This window comes from Diplotaxodon limnothrissa, linkage group LG23 (assembly GCF_057381915.1).
Source record: "Diplotaxodon limnothrissa isolate DT_005_m linkage group LG23, D_limnothrissa_male_GT1.1, whole genome shotgun sequence".
Classification (NCBI taxonomy): domain Eukaryota; kingdom Metazoa; phylum Chordata; class Actinopteri; order Cichliformes; family Cichlidae; genus Diplotaxodon; species Diplotaxodon limnothrissa.
The window spans coordinates 7612084-7630202 of NC_140617.1; the positions used below are offsets into that span (position 1 = coordinate 7612084).

The 18119-nt window shown below is 40.7% G+C and overlaps 2 protein-coding genes across 3 annotated transcripts in view; one reads left to right on the forward strand and one right to left on the reverse strand.

Moving 5' to 3' along the window:
* Positions 1-139: 139 nt before the first annotated feature.
* prkaa2 (protein kinase, AMP-activated, alpha 2 catalytic subunit) lies at positions 140-13604 on the reverse strand. Its single transcript, XM_085347264.1, has 10 exons — positions 13444-13604; positions 12082-12223; positions 10178-10271; positions 7874-8018; positions 6239-6326; positions 5821-6045; positions 5262-5424; positions 4765-5103; positions 4491-4617; positions 140-3486 (listed from the first exon to the last, which is right to left on the reverse strand). Exons 1-10 carry the CDS (start codon positions 13541-13543, stop codon positions 3236-3238), a joined length of 1674 nt encoding a protein of 557 aa, XP_085203390.1. The 5' UTR covers positions 13544-13604; the 3' UTR covers positions 140-3235.
* A 1917-nt stretch (positions 13605-15521) lies between these two features.
* plpp3 (phospholipid phosphatase 3) overlaps positions 15522-18119 on the forward strand; it is a 28251-nt gene continuing 25653 nt past the window's right edge. Inside the window, exon 1 of one of the 2 annotated variants that reach the window (XM_085348585.1) lies at positions 15522-16034. In XM_085348585.1, coding sequence (XP_085204711.1) covers positions 15896-16034 — 139 coding nt within the window. In that variant the 5' untranslated portion in view covers positions 15522-15895. The remainder of the gene's footprint in view (positions 16035-18119) is intronic. The other variant, XM_085348584.1, reaches the window with a different exon arrangement.

An 18119-nucleotide genomic window follows, 5' to 3' on the forward strand; every position in this document is an offset into this window, starting at 1 on the left:
ACTAACAGTTCCCTATAAACAGATGAATAAGTATTATAGATAAACAACATAATGTGATGATTACTTGAGGTCATTTGCAACCGGCATTTGTAGTGGGTGTGAGTTTGTGTGACTCTATGAAAGCACGTTAAGACGGAATTTTTTTTATGTTTATTTTTTTTCCAATAAATATTCATTAAAGTGCAAATCAATACAGCAATATCATGCAACGCATAACATGAGAAATCCAAACCTCAATCAGACAGAAAGACATATAGAGACAGTATCAACACGCACGCATACAGGCAATCACAACAACCAGCGTGCACCCACATACCTAACACACACACGCACACACACACACACACGGTGGTATTTAGGGTTACACTGATCATAAGAACCCCACTACAGAAAATACTCACTTTGGTACAACATGTGAAATTTGTATTTAATTAGGCCCTTTAGCATTTCTTCTGGCACTAAACACAAATTAGCTTACATGACTATCATGCCACTGGTATTTGCATACAGTTGTGATGGTAGACTACACCTGACAGTAAACACTTGTTATGTCAGAGGAGTTTTTAAATCTCACCCATGACTTCTGCTGGATAGTGCACTTCAATCATACATATTTTTGCAAGTGTTTTTTAGGAGCATCAGTACCCGGAATTAAAGCATAAAGGCCCATATATTATATATTGATGTGACTGAAGATGCTTACAATAGAGAAGTAATTTAAGACACAGCAATAGTGTAAAATAGATGGCTGACAAAGGCTGTGGACTAGTGTTTACAAAGGTGTATATGCAGCAGCATATTGGAGCAGGGAACACAATTTCTCCTTGACAAAGAACAATGAGCAGTGTATGAGCTTACAGACAGAACAAATACACAGAACATGTAAATAAAGGGTTTCAGGGTAGCAGAAAGTGGCTTTCACTGGTTCAACCAGACCTCGGTCTACTACCAAGTAGAACCAGGTGAGAAAAGCGACCCGATATTGATCTGGGAAAGCGTGGTGTTTGAATCCAATGTGAAACGAAAAGGCAGCACTTTTTAGACAAATGTGCATTTGTCTGTGCTCATCTCACAGGGTTGACGTGTTTGAAAGATTTCTGCAGATTTAATATTTTTCTGTCGTTTCAGTTATTTCGTTTTTTTACTGCACATATTTATATCAGTGTATATTTCTAAGTGCTGTATTTACACTTTTGTAAATCTCTGTGACACCACTCTGCAGAACAGTAACTGCCTCAGTGCCACTGACTTCTACGTCTTACTGCAAACAGTAGAAAGGCAACGGTCCAGTATCCCCACATCAAAACAGCAGGTTTAAAACCAGAAGAACATAGTGAGAGAAAGAGAGAAAAGGATTTATATTAGCAGCACCAGCATTCAATTTACATTCAGTCATAAATGATTTTGATATGATGTTATGCCTGACTATAGCAATACACAACATCACTATGGAAATCTGACAGGACATTACAGAACGGTGGCGTGCATCAATAGCAACCAGCAACAACAGTTACAGTAAAGTTTGCAGTGCAGTAAACAGTAAGTGTGCAAACTGTCGGCCACAGCAAATGAGTTTTACAGTGCAGACTGGACAGCAATGACTAATTGAAACAGATAACAGCTCAGACAGCTGCACCACGCCGAACCGTCATGGTTTGTCTCTCGCCACTCACTTTTCTGATTCTGTCACCTCTCTGACATCCCAGACATCACAATTATACTGAAGAGCCTTTAAACACACCAGTGTTAAGTACCATACTTATCTGAGCTCACAAACACACACTTGTATGGAAAACTTCCACAACACACTCCATACCAATTAATGCGTTGCATTGTTTAAGGCAACTGTAGAAAAGTTCATGTGGCTTATACACTTGTGCAACAGATACACACCGTCTCACATCTATTTTTTGCCCTCCTCAGTGTCATTCTGTTTTGAAATTTAATGGCTTACTTAAGTATTTTAACAAGTTAGAAAAAAAAAACTGGCCACACCAGCCAATAAAAATAGTTTTAAGATCTCACATTAAGCATCTGTCTCAATTTCTAAGGGGTATCTGCCTAATTTAAAAGCTTAATAATATAATAATAAAACAAAATGTTAGTTTTTACCTAAAAACAGCTATAATGCCTGTCTTTATTCAGCTTACTACATATGTGACTGAACTGAACACCCCTATGATAACTAAGCAAGTGTCTAAGTGTCTTCATTAGGGACTTGCATGTAAAGGGATCTGTTGGGTGTGTTGCATATAAAAGACTGCTTTAAATAGCAGGGTGATTGAATGCTTTGAAATATATCTGGATATCCCCCCGAAAAAAACCCAAACTCTTGTAAGATGGTCTGCATCTGTCTTCAACACCAATGCAACACATACTCGGCGTCATGCAGAGCATCATTCTACTATCCCGCTGTCTCAAAGAGCTTCGCTACTCATCTACAATCAATTCAAAATCAAGTAAAACTATGTTGAAGTAGTAATTAAATTAAAAAACTATAATGCCTAAAAAAACCTCTTAAAAATAAATATGGGTCTGACCGCTAAAATATAAATCTTAAAGATGTATAAAGTAATTTATTTGGTATTTCTCTGTCAAACTTTTCAGCTACATAATGATTGTAATATAAATATAATACAAGGATAACAAAATCTTCCTCATAAACAACATAAATAAAAAAAAATAGAATTTTACATTTTGCGATACTCTCTCTGACACGATTTAATGTCGAGTTTAACAACTTTGTCTCAGTGAAGATTTAAGACCAGATACAAAACTGACCTTTGATCGGTGGTACAGTGGGTGAAGGAAATTCAGCAACTGATAATCAGCCGAAGATGTTTGTGGGAGAAGTGACAGTGAGCTTGAGCTTTGCTGAACTCTGACCACTCGCTTCTCACTTTACAGGCCTCCACTAGTTCATAGATTCCCCTCAGCTGCAGCCTGATGTGTAAGACATCAAGACTTTGACCCAATGACTGTCAAAACAAGAAATAATAACCCCCACTATTTTACCCCCTCATTCTCTCTCTCTTCATCCGAGGCGAATGCCACACCTGCCTTGCCATTTACATTTCCAATCGCTTCCCCCAATCCAGTAAAACAGAACAGATGGAGAAGAGACAGAAAGAAGAAGTCACTCCAAACATCTACACTCCCTACATCCTCGATCTGTGATTAGCTTAAAAACCCCACTGACATCCAGGTTACAGTGACCTAAGCAAGTCAGCAGGGCTCAGCGTGCTAGCGTAGTGATCAGACTGGCACACATTTCAAAGAAGTCCATGGTGTGTGATCCCTGACGTGGGGTGAGCAGATGGGAGCTACCAGACAGGGATCCCGGGAGAGAGGAGCTGAGCTGGGGCAGATCAATCGCTGGGGTTGCCGAGTCAATGCTCAGTCTGGGCCTGTGGAGACCGGCTGTGGAACCTGACCTCTGAGGAGTGGATGAGCCCGATTTAAAGCCCACTGCCTCGATGATGTCATCTAGAAGCACAGCAACAGCAAATATTAGTAGTCATTCATAAAGTAACTACTACGTTAACTTTTGTTTTATTAAACTTTGTGAGAAATATCTGTGAGACAGTACACAAATCAGTCCAGCTATTTCGAACCAGTGCTAAATGCTAAAAGAGGTCATTTAAAACAAAAGACACAAAGCTAATGGTACATTTTGTCTTAAAAACGATGTCAATGCATTTTTTAATAAGTAGTGGTCCTCTCTTCCTGAAGTGCAATTCTGTGCTAAAGCAAGTACAAGATGACTCATTCACCTGATTTGCATAACCATAAAAATATATATCTGTCATCTAAATAATAATGTCATCTATTGGATGTATGAAGTTTCTTATAGCCTTTTAAAATATTTTAGGCTTCAAATGACGTGATATTAAATCTGTTAAATTTTTTTAAATATAGTTACGTATCCTCAGAAGAAGATTTAATCTCATTATTGACAAAAAGAGTTAATATTATATGCACAATCCAAGACCAGAAATCTCTGCAGTGGATGATTTAAATGGTCTACATGTAAATAATAGATCACAGACACCCATCTACTGAGCATCAAAGGCACCGGTGAGGTGAGGTGTCTACGCAGAAAGGATACTAAAAGACATCTTGCAAGTAATACATTAGTACCAACACACTTCAAAACGGTTTCTTTCCTCAGGCTGTAGGATTGCTGAACCCACTCTCAACGCTTTAACATGAAAAAGGAGCTTTTTCATAAAACAACTTTTTTCTTTTTTTTATGTTTTGTGACTACAGCTGCAATTTTCTTAGACAACCTTGTGAAGTGCAGTTCACGCCTTTATTCATTTCAGCTCAACTTTAGAATGACAAAATTAAGGACAAACATCAACAGCTTTACACCTGCACAAAGGCCACGCATGTTTTATGATTTGGAAAATGTGTATTTTATTTTGGTTTTAAATTAGTCATGTATTGATTGTGACTAGATTGTGAAACCTGCTTAATGTGTTACTAACCATCAATGCTCTTGAAGTCAAGGAGGTAGGATCTGTTGTCCACTTGATAGAGCTGCAGGCTCATTTTCACCAAGTTGCCTGTCACTGGATTCTTCCTTCGAACTCGCAAATGGTATGGGTTCACCACCTGACACACACACACACACACACACACACACACACACACACAAAAGAGTCAATAAATATATAAATAAATATTTTAAAAACAGCCAAAACAGAGACTCTGTTTGTGTGGGGTTCTTTGCAGTGATGTGCTTTATGTATGTATAAGCACCTTCCAGTCAAAGTTTAGCTGCTTCATAGCTCTGTACACCTCAGCCATGATATCATAGGGTCTGCTCTGACTCCTGATACCCAGGTGCCACTTAGCCTTCTTCACTGCCAGTGGTTTAGGCCGAGTGGTGTTGAGAGCATCCAGAGGACAACGCGACTTTGGGCTGTCAGCCAAGAGCGGAGGCATCCTCTCTGGGTGAGGTTTAACTCCAGGGGGCAACGGCATTCCCTCCTCTATAAAGGAGCCCTGTGGAGGACTGGACGCCAAATAGAATTCACTGGCCTGGGTCATGATGCGCCTGTTATCTATGATGAGGTGATAGGCTACGGATAACTGATCCTGCGTAAACAGAAGGATGACGAAAAATAAAGTGAAGACCAATAAGATAATTCACTCCCAACAGACCATTATACTACTGAAACCTACAAACGTTGTTTACAGCTTTCATGATTTCATCAAACATAGAAAACATGTACTAGAACAAAGTCAATGAGCACCTGTGGGTCTCCACTGTACAGGCTGGTCACAACCTCAGATTCAGTGCATTCAAACTTTTCGCACACTTCCCTGACAGCCTCTTCATCAAGAACAGTCGCATCATATGATGGATCCTCTGGGAAAAGGTAGCCTGGTAGGTCCTGCTTAAACCATTCATGTTCCCTATCAAAAAACATTGATCAACTCAAACGCTTCATCCCAAACTCAATACTGACATTATCAGACACGCAAGGTATGACTTTTAGCTTGCTTCAAGCTGGATTATCAAACAGAGGAGTCTGTAATAAAATAATCCTGTGCCACATTACAGAGCTAACAGTTATAAAAGAGTGGACAGGGAACTAAATATTTGACATATTGAGGAAAGAAAATAAAGCTATAACTTGAGTTATAAAGCTATGGCATTTTCTTTTGTGGCAACATTAGTTAAAGAACTCTTTTTTTTTTTTAAAGAAAAAAAATGATATATGAAGAGAAACATACAGTATAATATTAATAAAAGAGTGTTAACAATATAGCTAAAGGAGGCCTCTGGATTCAAGACAGTGGGGTCAGTACCTGATGTCTTTGATGGTGGCTCTCTTCAAAGGATCCACCTGCAGCATGAGCATCAGCAACGAGGCCACAGAGCGGGTCAGATACTCTGGGATGTAAAAGACACCTCCTCTGATCTTCTTAAACAGTGTGGGGACATGCTCATCATCAAAGGGCAGGGTGCCACACAGCAGGGCATACAGAATCACACCACAGCTCCAGATGTCAACTTCTGGGCCTGCATAGAGTCTAACAGAGAGATGAAAGGATGTGACAGTTAAAAAAAAAAAAAAAAAAAGCCAGATGCTTAACCACCAGAAACGCTTTTTTTCCACAGTGATTTATAGGTTAATGGTTAAACGGTTTGTTTATGACTTATCCCATGAGGCAGTTAAAAAAATAGTTGGTTGTATGATCACACACAAAAAATAGACGTACAAACCTTCCTGAGATGACCTCTGGAGCTGCATAATTGGGTGAGCCACAGCTAGTTCGTAGGAATTCTCCATCTGACATCATGTTTGACAGTCCTGTCGGACAATCCCAGTTAAATGGCAAGAGAACATTAATATCTCTCCGTCTTTATTCTTACAGTAACAAGCATAACAACAACAAAGCATCTTAGTATGGAGATGAGCGACCAGCTGCCACCAGAACAGCTTCAGCTTTAGAACTCTTTTAAGGTGTTCAAGTACCCTCAAAAGATATTTCATCATTTGGTGGAGATGGGGGGTGGAGAGCAGTGAACCTATATCATTCTATCAATTTTCTTAATTTCTAATAATGGACAGATATATTTTCTTCTTTCCATTCAACTTAGGGTTTCAAGGGAGTGAAACCTATCACTGTCTATCTGTCATGTCTGTGACAGAGTGCCAGTCCAGCACAGAGCTGGCACAACGAGAAAGACTAGTCATACTCACCCCTATTGCCAATTTAGAATCACAAATTAACCGACAATCATGTCTCTGGAGGCAAAACTTCACACAGAAAGACCCAAAACAGCACAGTATATGACTATGTTTTCCATCCTCATGAATCCAGTCAGTGACCACTAATGGCCTATAAACAGGGTACTGTAATCCTTAAAGCGACAACTCTAGGAGTCAGGATAGAAATGTTTCATCCCAGGATGAAGTAATAAGGCATTGATTTCTAGTGACCCTTTCCTCTAAAAGAACAGAAGGGCTAGTCAAACCCTGCCAGCAAAAAGATCCCAACAACACAACAGATCTCCAGCACCCCTCCTCGCACGGGTCAAGGGTTCAGGTTTTTCCCCTAATCTGTCACCTGTCTGCAGGTTAAATTTGAACATAGCCCAACAGGGAGTTACACACTGCGGACACTACTGAGACCTTTATCCTTCTTTACTCTCCAAGACACTAAGCTCTAAACACACAGCTCGTTTAATTGGATGAGCCTCTCTCTGCCTACCAGGGTCTCTGCCAAACATTAAACGTCAGACCCTTTGTGTTGTGCTGACCTTCCCTTTATCTTTTATCCCTGGTCCCTTAACACTCCCTTGCTCTGCTTGCCAGTATTTTTTGCTCTCAGCCAAAACACTTCTCCTGCTGTACTCCACTGCCACACCCCGCCTTGATTCCTTCCCTATCAGATGACACTGGGCCTCAAGGCTTCCTGCCAGACTTGATATGAAACCTTGCCGTTGCTAAGGGATGTCTCTCCACCCCACACGCCCTGCTGCGCATAAGGGCCCTTGTGTGTTTTTGAAATATTTCTCTCTTTCATGGTCATATTACATCAGGATTTTTAACTTAAATTGCAAAAATTAAGGCCTTAACTGATAAGAGGCATTCTCAAGTGAAATTTTCCTTATCATTTAATAAAGCTAAAAGGTGCACAATTATATTTCACATTTTTCTTCAAGTTAACAAAGTTACTGCATGTGTTGAATCATAAACAGCTGTCACTTGGCTTTATTTAAACTATGTAATTTTACTCTGTCACCCTAAACAAACCTCAGTATTTTATCTGTCCTCTTATCATGAATTTACAAAAGATTCTATTGTCAAGCTTGTTTTTATGTCTCCCCCTCTAGCTATAACTGTTTTCTTACCAAAGTCTGCTATCTTGGCATTCTTATTGGCATCCAATAGGACATTCTCAGGTTTGAGGTCTCTGTGAACCACCATGTGCCGGTGACAGTAGTCTACAGCTGAGATAATCTGCTGGAAAAGGCGGCGTGCTTCAGTGTCCTCCACCTGAAAGACACAAAATGAATGGACTTGACTGATCTGAGTGATGATGTTCCCTCTGATCTACAAGTATGCAACTGGGTCAGTTGCAACAGGACCCAACTTTAAAAACATTTCTAGCAGATTTTGTTGAGCCAGTGCAAAAAAAAAAAGCACTAACATTTAGAGTTATTATGGAAAACATTCATTTACTGATTTATTAGAAATGGAAAACATTTCAGACTGTGTTTTCTATGCATGTAATTAATTTAAGATCAATAATAATTAGCCCATTTATCTCTTTTAAGTGCCCTTAATGACCTGAGGGAATAGCTAGCTTTGTGGATGCTAAATGTAAAAAGCTAGTGATTTTAAATAGTCTGGTTTTCTAAACTGTAGAACGCTGCCTACGGACTAGTGGATAATGGGCTTTAACACAAAAGGTAGTGACAACAGAGTTCATGAAAAGAGAAAGAAGCACAAAAAAGATCAAAAGATTAAAAAAAACAGCAATAAAAGCAAAGACAGTGGACAGTTTCATTGCTTTTAACACTAGTTTCACTTCACTATAATGAGTGACTTTGGCTCGCTCTCCTTGGCAGAAGCAGGACTAAAGGACCAACAATAGCACAAACATGTACAAGAGTAGAAGTAGTGCACATTCTGGATGTTTCTGACCCTGGCGACATAACCAGGTAAGACATGCAACGTTCTGCAAAGCTGTGTGTAGGTGCTGTGTAGGACTAATGCATAACCATGCAGTCCATTAAGAGTCACGCTACTTCAATTTCAAAAGGTGAAGTTCATAAACATCAATAGAAAACTATGAATGGCTTTACTAGACTTTACTAGGGCAGCTTTTCGTGACTCGCAGTTCAAAATAAACCATATTTATGTCATACTAGGCCTGTGGAACCTATCAGTTAATATGATGTCTGAAACAAGCCATTTTAGCCATCTTTACCCTCATTTTAAACCAACTTTCTTCTGATTGGTTGCCCCTCAATCAATCAGAAGAAAGTTGCCCCTCGGGCAGCACGGTGGCACGGTGGTTAGCACTGTTGCCGCACAGCAAGAAGGTCCTGAGTTCAATTCCAACACCAGGCCGGGGTCTTTCTGTGTGGAGTTTGCATGTTCTCCCCGTGTTTGCGTGGGTTCCCTCCGGGTACTCCGGCTTCCTCCCACCGTCCAAAGACATGCAGCTTGTGGGGATAGGTTAATTGGAAAATCCAAATTGTCACTAGGTGTGAATGTGCGAATGAATGTGAGTGTGAATGGTTGTCTGTCCCTGTGTGTTGGCCCTGCGACAGACTGGCGACCTGTCCAGGGTGTACCCTGCCTCTCGCCCTGTGACAGCTGGGATAGGCTCCCGTGACCCTGAAAAGGATAAGCGGAAGCGAATGGATGGATGGATGGTTGCCCCTCGTAAACAGAAAATCTAAGAAATGTTTTTTATGCTCACAGGTAGAGCTTTGTGCTCTAGAGACATCTGCTTTCATTGACACCCACAGAGCTAAGGGCAGAAAAAACTGCCTGAAATTAAATGTTTAGACGAATCTAAAGCATGAAACTTTGGCTCAAAGGAATTACTTTCACATAAATTGACTTCATCTAAGTTTTTTAAAGTTTGCCCATGTTTAACATGAGCATCCACTATTACAGTGTAATACGATGTAATGTATACATGACAAAACAAGGAGAGACGTTGTAAGTTGCACTTGAAAACAGTGCACATGTTTAGGAACATAGTTTAAATGTACATTATAAGTTAATTAAAATATAGATACCTACTCAAAATGACAGTAGTAAGAAGATATATTTAAAGCTAAAGCAAGACCATACAGTTTATAATATATATAATGTGAAGGATGTGGATTTAAATAATGTGAAAAAATACAGTCAACACAAAGTTAAGTATAAATACACTCAGCTATTTTTAACAGCAAGTCTACTTGGATTACTGCACAACCCCAGGAAACAAACCATCATCAGATTTTTGCTTGATATGTTTACCAAATATATGCAACAATTGCTTTTAAACTGTCAGAACTGTTTAACCAGTCAGGCTTCTGTTTAGTCAGCTAACCATGCCACTGGATAATAAAAGAATTTCTGATGATTCATTGACCACTGTACTCAGCCAGGCTGAAATCTACCAGCAAGATAATAGAAGAATGTCATCTTACCCGTCCATTCTTGCAGATGTAATCAAACAGCTCACCTCCCGACACATACTCCATAACCATGAAAAAATCTGTCGGGGTGCTTATGACCTGGTACCTGACAACAACAACAACAACAAAAACAACAACAAAAAAAAAATGTATTACAATGAACTTTTAATACATTTATTAGTTGATTTCACCTTCTATCTTCTATTTTCACCTTTTATTCTCAAAAATTAAAAAGTGAGATCACTTAGACATGTCCCTTTTTTATAGGTAGATTAATTTTTAATCAAAATAACATTAAAATAATTAAAACTCTTGTACCTGACATAGTCAGTAATGGAATCGTTAATTAGAAATTACATGTTTTTAATTGAATTGCTTGTCCAGTTTTTTGAGTATATCAGGAAAAGATTATGATGGGCAAAAGACATTAGCAGAAGGATATATGGCTTTTTCTTTGCAACTCTGCCTACAAGGGAGGTCTCCGGGAGCTGCTTCTTCACTGCTGATCCCAGAAATAGTATTTTGTGGTTACCAATTAGTGAAGCTGCCAGTTTAGGACCCATGGGGTGTCTGTTTCTCAAAATAGAGTATCTGATGCATTTGTTTCCTTGCTCTGTGTTGCAGGCCTCTCATTCCACTTTCTATTTAGGTTCAAGTTTTTGTGGTTTTATGTAGGGGGTAGGACACACCTTCCTGTGGCATCTTCAGTTATCGAGCAGGCAAGAGTTGATGTTCCAGTAACTCAGCTAACCAAATGAACTGTTTCTTTAATCAACACAGCAGTTATCAGATGTGCTATCATATTTGGAGAGGTTTCTTCTCATGATCATTTTTGTAACTTGTGCAACAGGACACAGGAGTCATTGTTGCTATTAAAAAATCACCAGTCAGTCATATTTGTCATTCATGACATTTCTGATTAATTTACTGGAAATAAGAACAAATGTGCTTTTCTTTCAAAACAAAGACACAGATGGGTGAACCGGAATGTCTAAACCTATATCGTCTACATAAACAATACACAGCATTAGTACACAGAAACAAAGGCACAGCAAGGCTGTGATATTGGGTTGCTTTCATAAAGGTCAGGTATGTTAAATTGCAGGCACAATTTCATGAATGGTTGCCGGTGGTAGAATATAAACTTTATCACAATCTATTTCAATACTGTCAAGCTGGGTGAAGCCTAACACCACAGGGACTATGGGAGGAGAAACATTAAGACAAATAACTTTTTTCTTCTAACAGTTGAGAGTGTGGCAGCTTTTATAGTCATGGTCAGTATGTTAAACTGCTTCCACGTCTGTACAAGAAGTGTACACAGTGTGCATGTGTTTATTACTGTATACGTCTCTGACACTGACTTCCACAGCACTCCAGCTTATGACCTGACAACTCGCATATCTGCCATTGCTTAGAGTTTTACAGTGGACTAACCATAACCCTAGACTAAAAATATCACAAACAATGTTGAGAGGGACGGACAGACATGGACTAACAAGGGGAAAGAGGCCAGGGAGATAGAAGGAAAGAGAAAGAAGGACAACAAAGTCACAGAAAAATCCATGAGGAGAGAGGGATTTAGACATGCTCCTTCATTACAACAATATCCAGCATATTAACTGGAGATTTGTCCTAGCCAGAGCACATTTCTTTATCTAGCTCCAAGCTTGTGTGCATGCACTGGTATGTTTGTGTGTTTTACCTCCTGTGACCCTTGTGGGTATGCTCAGTAGAGTACAGCTCTAGGAAACACATGTAAACAAGCAAAGCATGCCACAACACACAGCAAAGAACCCACGTTACAACAAGCAATAATAAAAGAGAGCCCAGTTATCTCTCTGCAAAGCTTGTCAGTCTTCACTGAGTCTGAGTCTTAAATCTGACAGACGGATGTGTTGTCTTTCTGTACTTACAGCTTGATGATGTGTGGGTGTCTGAACAGCTTAAGATTCTGGATCTCTCGTTTGATCTTCCCCACAACATCGAGACTACGGATCTTCTGTCTGTTCAGGATCTTCACAGCCACTTTATGGCCTGTCAACTGATGCTCGCCAACTAAAAACAACAGAATACAGACATGAAAGAGACAGACCACAGAGGCTAAAAAAATTAATAAAAAATAAATAAATCACATAACCTACTACATAAGCAGCTTGGTGTGGATTAAAAGGGTTACACTTTGATTTGGAGTCCTGTTGCGTAGGAAGCTTGCACAAAGTAGTGAATGAACTGCGTTTGTTATATTGAGCTTTTGCTCTCTTTTGTAACCCCTATTTTCTTTCCATGCGTTTGTTTATAGTGTTGGAGCTATCTGCCTGCTGGAGGCTCTGAAACCAAGCTGTTATTGCAGCTGCCAAACACTGCACACGAAACTCAGAGTCAGATACGAACTGGGGCATGAACTGCTCCACAACTAACACACAAGCAGTAACCTGAAACGAGCAAGCATTACATACACACACACACACACACACACACACAGTCATTTTTTATTCTTTCACACATGACTTTACACAGATTTTCTCCTAGTGGTTTGGGAGTGTGAGCAAAATCATTTTCCTTGATGATGATGTTCAGAAATAGCCATGGTAGCAAATGTTTTTAGCAGCACACGCAAGAAACAGGCGGGGTGAGCATAGAGTTAAAGCTCACAAGGTCATGCTGAGTGTCAGAGAACTAGCGAAGGCTACCCTAATAATAATCTGTTATACGCATCCTATTGAAGCTTTAAGATTGTTTAGGGTTTGCTCGACTTGACAAGCACTTAACAAGCTACCACCGGCTAGCAGAGAATAACACATCGGACTAGCTTGCAAAATTAATGTCAGTTCAACGTTAGGTTCCCACGGTGGGTCAAACGGTAAGCTTCAATCGTCCTTTGTCGCCAGACAGGGCAAAGGACAGCCACCACCGCACAGTCCTTATTACTTAACGATATACCATAATAATGCGAGTGTGACTGTGCATCTCTATGCATCCAGGTTTTATCACCTGCCATAGCTGATAACAGCAGCTACTGAAGGGGGCTTCGGTGAAAGAATTTGACTTTGAAGCGGTCAGATTCTCAGACTACAGTACGTTTAAAATCCAGTCTGTTGCCGTGGTTAAACCGCTCAACTACGCCAACTGCTTCACTGACCACCAGCAAGTTGAACACGAAGCGTTAAAGGGGTGGTAGGGGAGTGGGGGCACAGCGACTACTTGGCATTAACTACTCCAACTGAAGGCACAAACGTACACATGAAGCCTGGCATGACACAGAAACAGGACTTAACTCTTCACTTTGCCGAATGTCCCCACTCCGAGCGTGTCGCCGAGGATGTAATGGCCGATCTTTACCCTGCCTTCGTGTTTCTGTTGTTGCCTCTCTGCCATCTTCTCCGTTACCGACGGCTTGGCTCGCTCGGTGAGGTGGGAGAACTGCCTGCCTGGCCTGTGCAGCGCACGGGGGGCGGGGAAGACGGGGGGGCGGGGCACTTCAGAGTGAAGAACCACCAACGGCGGAAAACGCGCGCACGCACGCGAATTATCCCTCCAAGAACCAGGCGCGCTCTCCCACCTACCCTGCACGGAGCAACCAACAGGGTGTTATGTTGAGTTTAGTAGCCCAGTCAAATACTAACCCTCACGGTCTAAATATATAGATGTGTGTATATATATATACAGTGGGGCAAAAAAGTATTTAGTCAGCCACCGAATATGCAAGTTCCCCCACTTAAAATGATGACAGAGGTCAGTAATTTGCACCAGAGGTACACTTCAACTGTGAGAGACAGAATGTGAAAAAAAATCCATGAATTCACATGGTAGGATTTGTAAAGAATTTATTCGTAAATTAGGGTGGAAAATAAGTATTTGGTCACATCAAACAAGGAAAATCTCTGGCTCTCACAGACCTGTAACGTCTTCTGTAAGAAGCTTTTCTGTTCCCCACTCGTTACCTGTATGAATAGCACCTGTTTGAACTCATCATCTGTATAAAAGACACCTGTCCACAGCCTCAAACAGTCAGACTCCAAACTCCGCCATGGCCAAGACCAAAGAGCTTTCGAATGACACCAGGAAAAGTATTGTAGACCTGCACCAGACTGGGAAGAGTGAATCTACAATAGGCAAGCAGCTTGGTGTGAAAAAATCAACTGTGGGAGCAATCATCAGAAAATGGAAGACATACAAGACCACTGATAATCTCCCTCGATCTGGGGCTCCACGCAAGATCTCATCCCGTGGGGTCAAAATGATCATGAGAACGGTGAGCAAAGATCCCAGAACCACACGGGGGGACCTGGTGAATGACCTGCAGAGAGCTGGGACCAAAGTAACAAAGGTCACCATCAGTAACACACTACAACGGCAGGGAATCAAATCCCGCAGTGCCAGACGTGTTCCGCTGCTGAAGCCAGTGCATGTCCATATACATCTCTCTATCTCTCTATCTCTCTATATCTATATATATATATTACTCATATTTCGTGAGTAATTACTAGTATGGGTTTTTCTTCTTTATTCCTAAATGCAAAATGTGGAGTTCACCACTAGATGGCAGCATACGTATGATTCATCAATACTCAATACCTGGTATGAGTTTCGGATTTCTTTCTACTCCTATTGTTAAACATACGCAACAAGCAAGCAATATTTATTTATATAGCCATTTGCCCGGACAAGAACGGCATCGAAAGGAATCTAGGACAAAACAACAATGTGAAAAAAGAGGAAACGGGAATACGATGAAAATACACAAAATAACACAAGGCTCGAGCTTCTCAAATTGGACAACAAATAGTGTTCGCTCACCAACATATTATATTACATTATGTTATATTATAAGATTTTTTTTGTATTAAACATAAAATCGTCTGGAAACAGAAATTTCCTGAAGTTAAAAAGGATTAAAATCACGAATTACAGACTTCCCGTCTTTGTCTCTGTATGGAGACTGGACAAATATATATAAGGTTTCGACACATTTTTCACATGAAAAACAAATATCAATATTTTAATTAACATTTGAACTTTAATTGTTGCAATATTATATTTTTGTTCATCTTTAAAATAAACACTTTATTGAAAATTAAAAAAAAAAACTCTAGCACTATATACTGGCACATATTCTCTTTATTTTGTCTGTCCAAGAACAAAGATTTTTAATAGTCTCAACTCAAAAGCGCTTCGGTTGTTTTGCGCCTGTTACCGTGAGTAACCGCTAGGAGCAGTTTATCCGCAACGGTGGTCAGTCCACTGCTGGTCTCCACTCTTCCAAGTTTTTCAAGCAGGGATGGAGACGATTACTCGTTAGCAGAGAGAGGAGGAGGGCTGCTGTGGGAACTAAGAGAGCGGGGGGAGGAGGAGGAGAAGAAGGATTGATATAACAAGAGCGGCTGTCGATGCGCAACGCAAGTCTCACTCCAAGTCTTTGAAACAAGACAGATAAAGGGGAGCGGGCTTTCCATTCAGTACCAGTGCAGGCAATTTTTTAAAACTAAGTTCGTGCCGCGGGTCAGTTCTCCATTTAGCCTACTACTCATCTGACTTTTAATTATTTTGTAAAACTGAAATACGAGAGAGCGAGTCATAAACAGATCAGAAACTCCGAGAGAGCTGCGAGTTGGGAAGTTTGTTTCCCGTTGCTTTGCATGACATTTCTTCCAAGGACTTGAGAGCCTGACACAGTTTCTTCATAGACCGTGCGGTGTGGGATTTTGATCTGAAACGGGGACTCATCAAATGCAAAATTACATGTATGAGAAAGCAATGGCTCAAGAAACAAGGAACGGAGGAACCTCTACGTTAAATAACAACAATGGTGTTGACAACAGTAAGAAGAAGGTGCTAATAGTGCTCGATGTCTTCTGCCTTCTACTTGGTAAGTTCACACAGATATGTTTACACGATGCTTTCCTCTCTGTTACCATTTAAACTGCGTATCTCACATCAGCTTTTGTAGAGTACATGCAAAAAAAAGTGAAGACAGAAACTTCTGCACATTGCACTCACAATAAAAGTCATCTTTAGAATAGATAAACGGTGCCCGCCTTTTCTCAAGTCTGCCAATAAGAGTATTATCATTTTAAAAGTATTGCCCGTTATCTGTAACTGCAAAACAACTTCAGCTGCTACATCCCCTTATCATCCAGTACCAACGCAACACCCCCGGGCAGTGGAAGTGCCGAATAAAAAAAAATCAAACAACATTTCAGGAGTTCGCACTTTTAATTTTCTTTAATTCACCCCAGAATCACAATCAGTTTGTAAACTGAGAAGAAGAGAAAACTTCTTTTCTTTGTTGTTGTCAAGACAGGTGACTAGCTTCTCTCATCGGAGATAACTGTCACCGGGTAATATACTGATCATTTCAAAGTCCATGGAGTGTCACTGTAATTGATCAGTTGTCAACATGCCTTGGGCATAAATATTTTCAAGTGTTCTAACCTGCCCTTAAAAATAGCCAGACAACACCCACCACTTCCCCCAGTCTGTTCTCTGATAACGATGATCATCTGACCCCAAATCAGATGAACATGTTTATCAGTCCAGCTAAAGCTGGCCATAGGCTGAGTTGCAAGGTGACTGAAGTAAAAATCAAAGTGTAATTAAAATACTGACTAACAGCTCACAAAACATTCCCCAAAGCTAATGTCACATCAGGGTTTTTTTTGCATTAGCTCTCATTTGCTCCCACAGAAATTTTAATGTGTGTTAGTTCTAAGTTCAGTGGGCATCCCATACAGATTCAGTGTGCTGCCTTTGTGTATGTGTGTCTGGTGTCTGTGTGTGTGTTGTTTTGCTGGTTTGTTTTTGGCTGTTGTCACTGTAGCCCAGTCCTTTTAGTGTTGAGCGCCAGTAACCCCCCCCCCCCCCCCCCTTCTTTTCACACTATTTTCATTCCCCCCATCTCCCCTTTCTCTTTTTTGGAAAAGGATTACGGGAGTTCTGCTTAACTTCTACACATTCACTCCTAGAATCTTGCCAATCCCTGGCCAGCTGCCCCTGATCTCTTCACTTCAAATTACTTTCTTTCTTTCTTTCTGGCTCTCTTTCTCCCTCTCTGTCCAGGGGAATGCGTGGAATAATTGCTTAAGCATGTGTTGTGGTAGGGGAAGGCCTCTCCAATTTGAGTGAGGGATCGAAAAGTGGGACCAGTGGCTGACCGGGCTTTAGAGGAGCAGGTGGGAGACACACCAATAGCGCAATATAAAGGAACCAGTAAAGTACCGATGAAGTATGCAACACTACCACACAGGAGCTGGATTGTATCATCCAGTATGTTACAAATGGTGCACATTAACTCCACATAAGTGCTGTGAAGTAGAAGCAAAGCTCGCTGACAGACAAAGTTTTCCATTGGGTTTATACTAGTTTTCTTATTAAAGAACCCCAGACAGAGATACACTGTTTCATCTGCACTCATATAACTGTAGATGAGCTTTGATCACATGTGGACTGAATTTCCTGCACAAACCAACTTCCTTTATTGGTTAAAGCTCTACAGACAGTTCTCCATTGCCTTGTTAGGACACACACACGCACTCACAGACACGCATGTATGCCTGTAAACTCACACAATGCATGTAAGAACACAGTAACAAATGGTTACAAAGATTCTCCTTTGTTATGCTAAACACAATCTGGCTGCTCAGTGATGATTGGTTGGCCCACTTCAGGGGTTTGGGGGGAGTTGCGGGTTTGGTGCGAGGGGGTGACTGGGGAGGGGGTTAAAAGAGAGGGAGAAGAGATCAGTAGAAAGGGAGGGTTATCAGGGCATCCTGAATGAGGAAGGAGGAATGCGGGTGTGTTGTCGAAGAGCTCAGCGGAATGCTTAATGGTTGATAGCTTTTGTTCTGAGCCTGTTTATGGCTAAAAAGTAGTGTACACTACTAAAACTGGGAAATAGATAAGTATCTCATTACCTTTAATTAGTTCCTATTCTGCCAGCTGGGCTCTACACGCA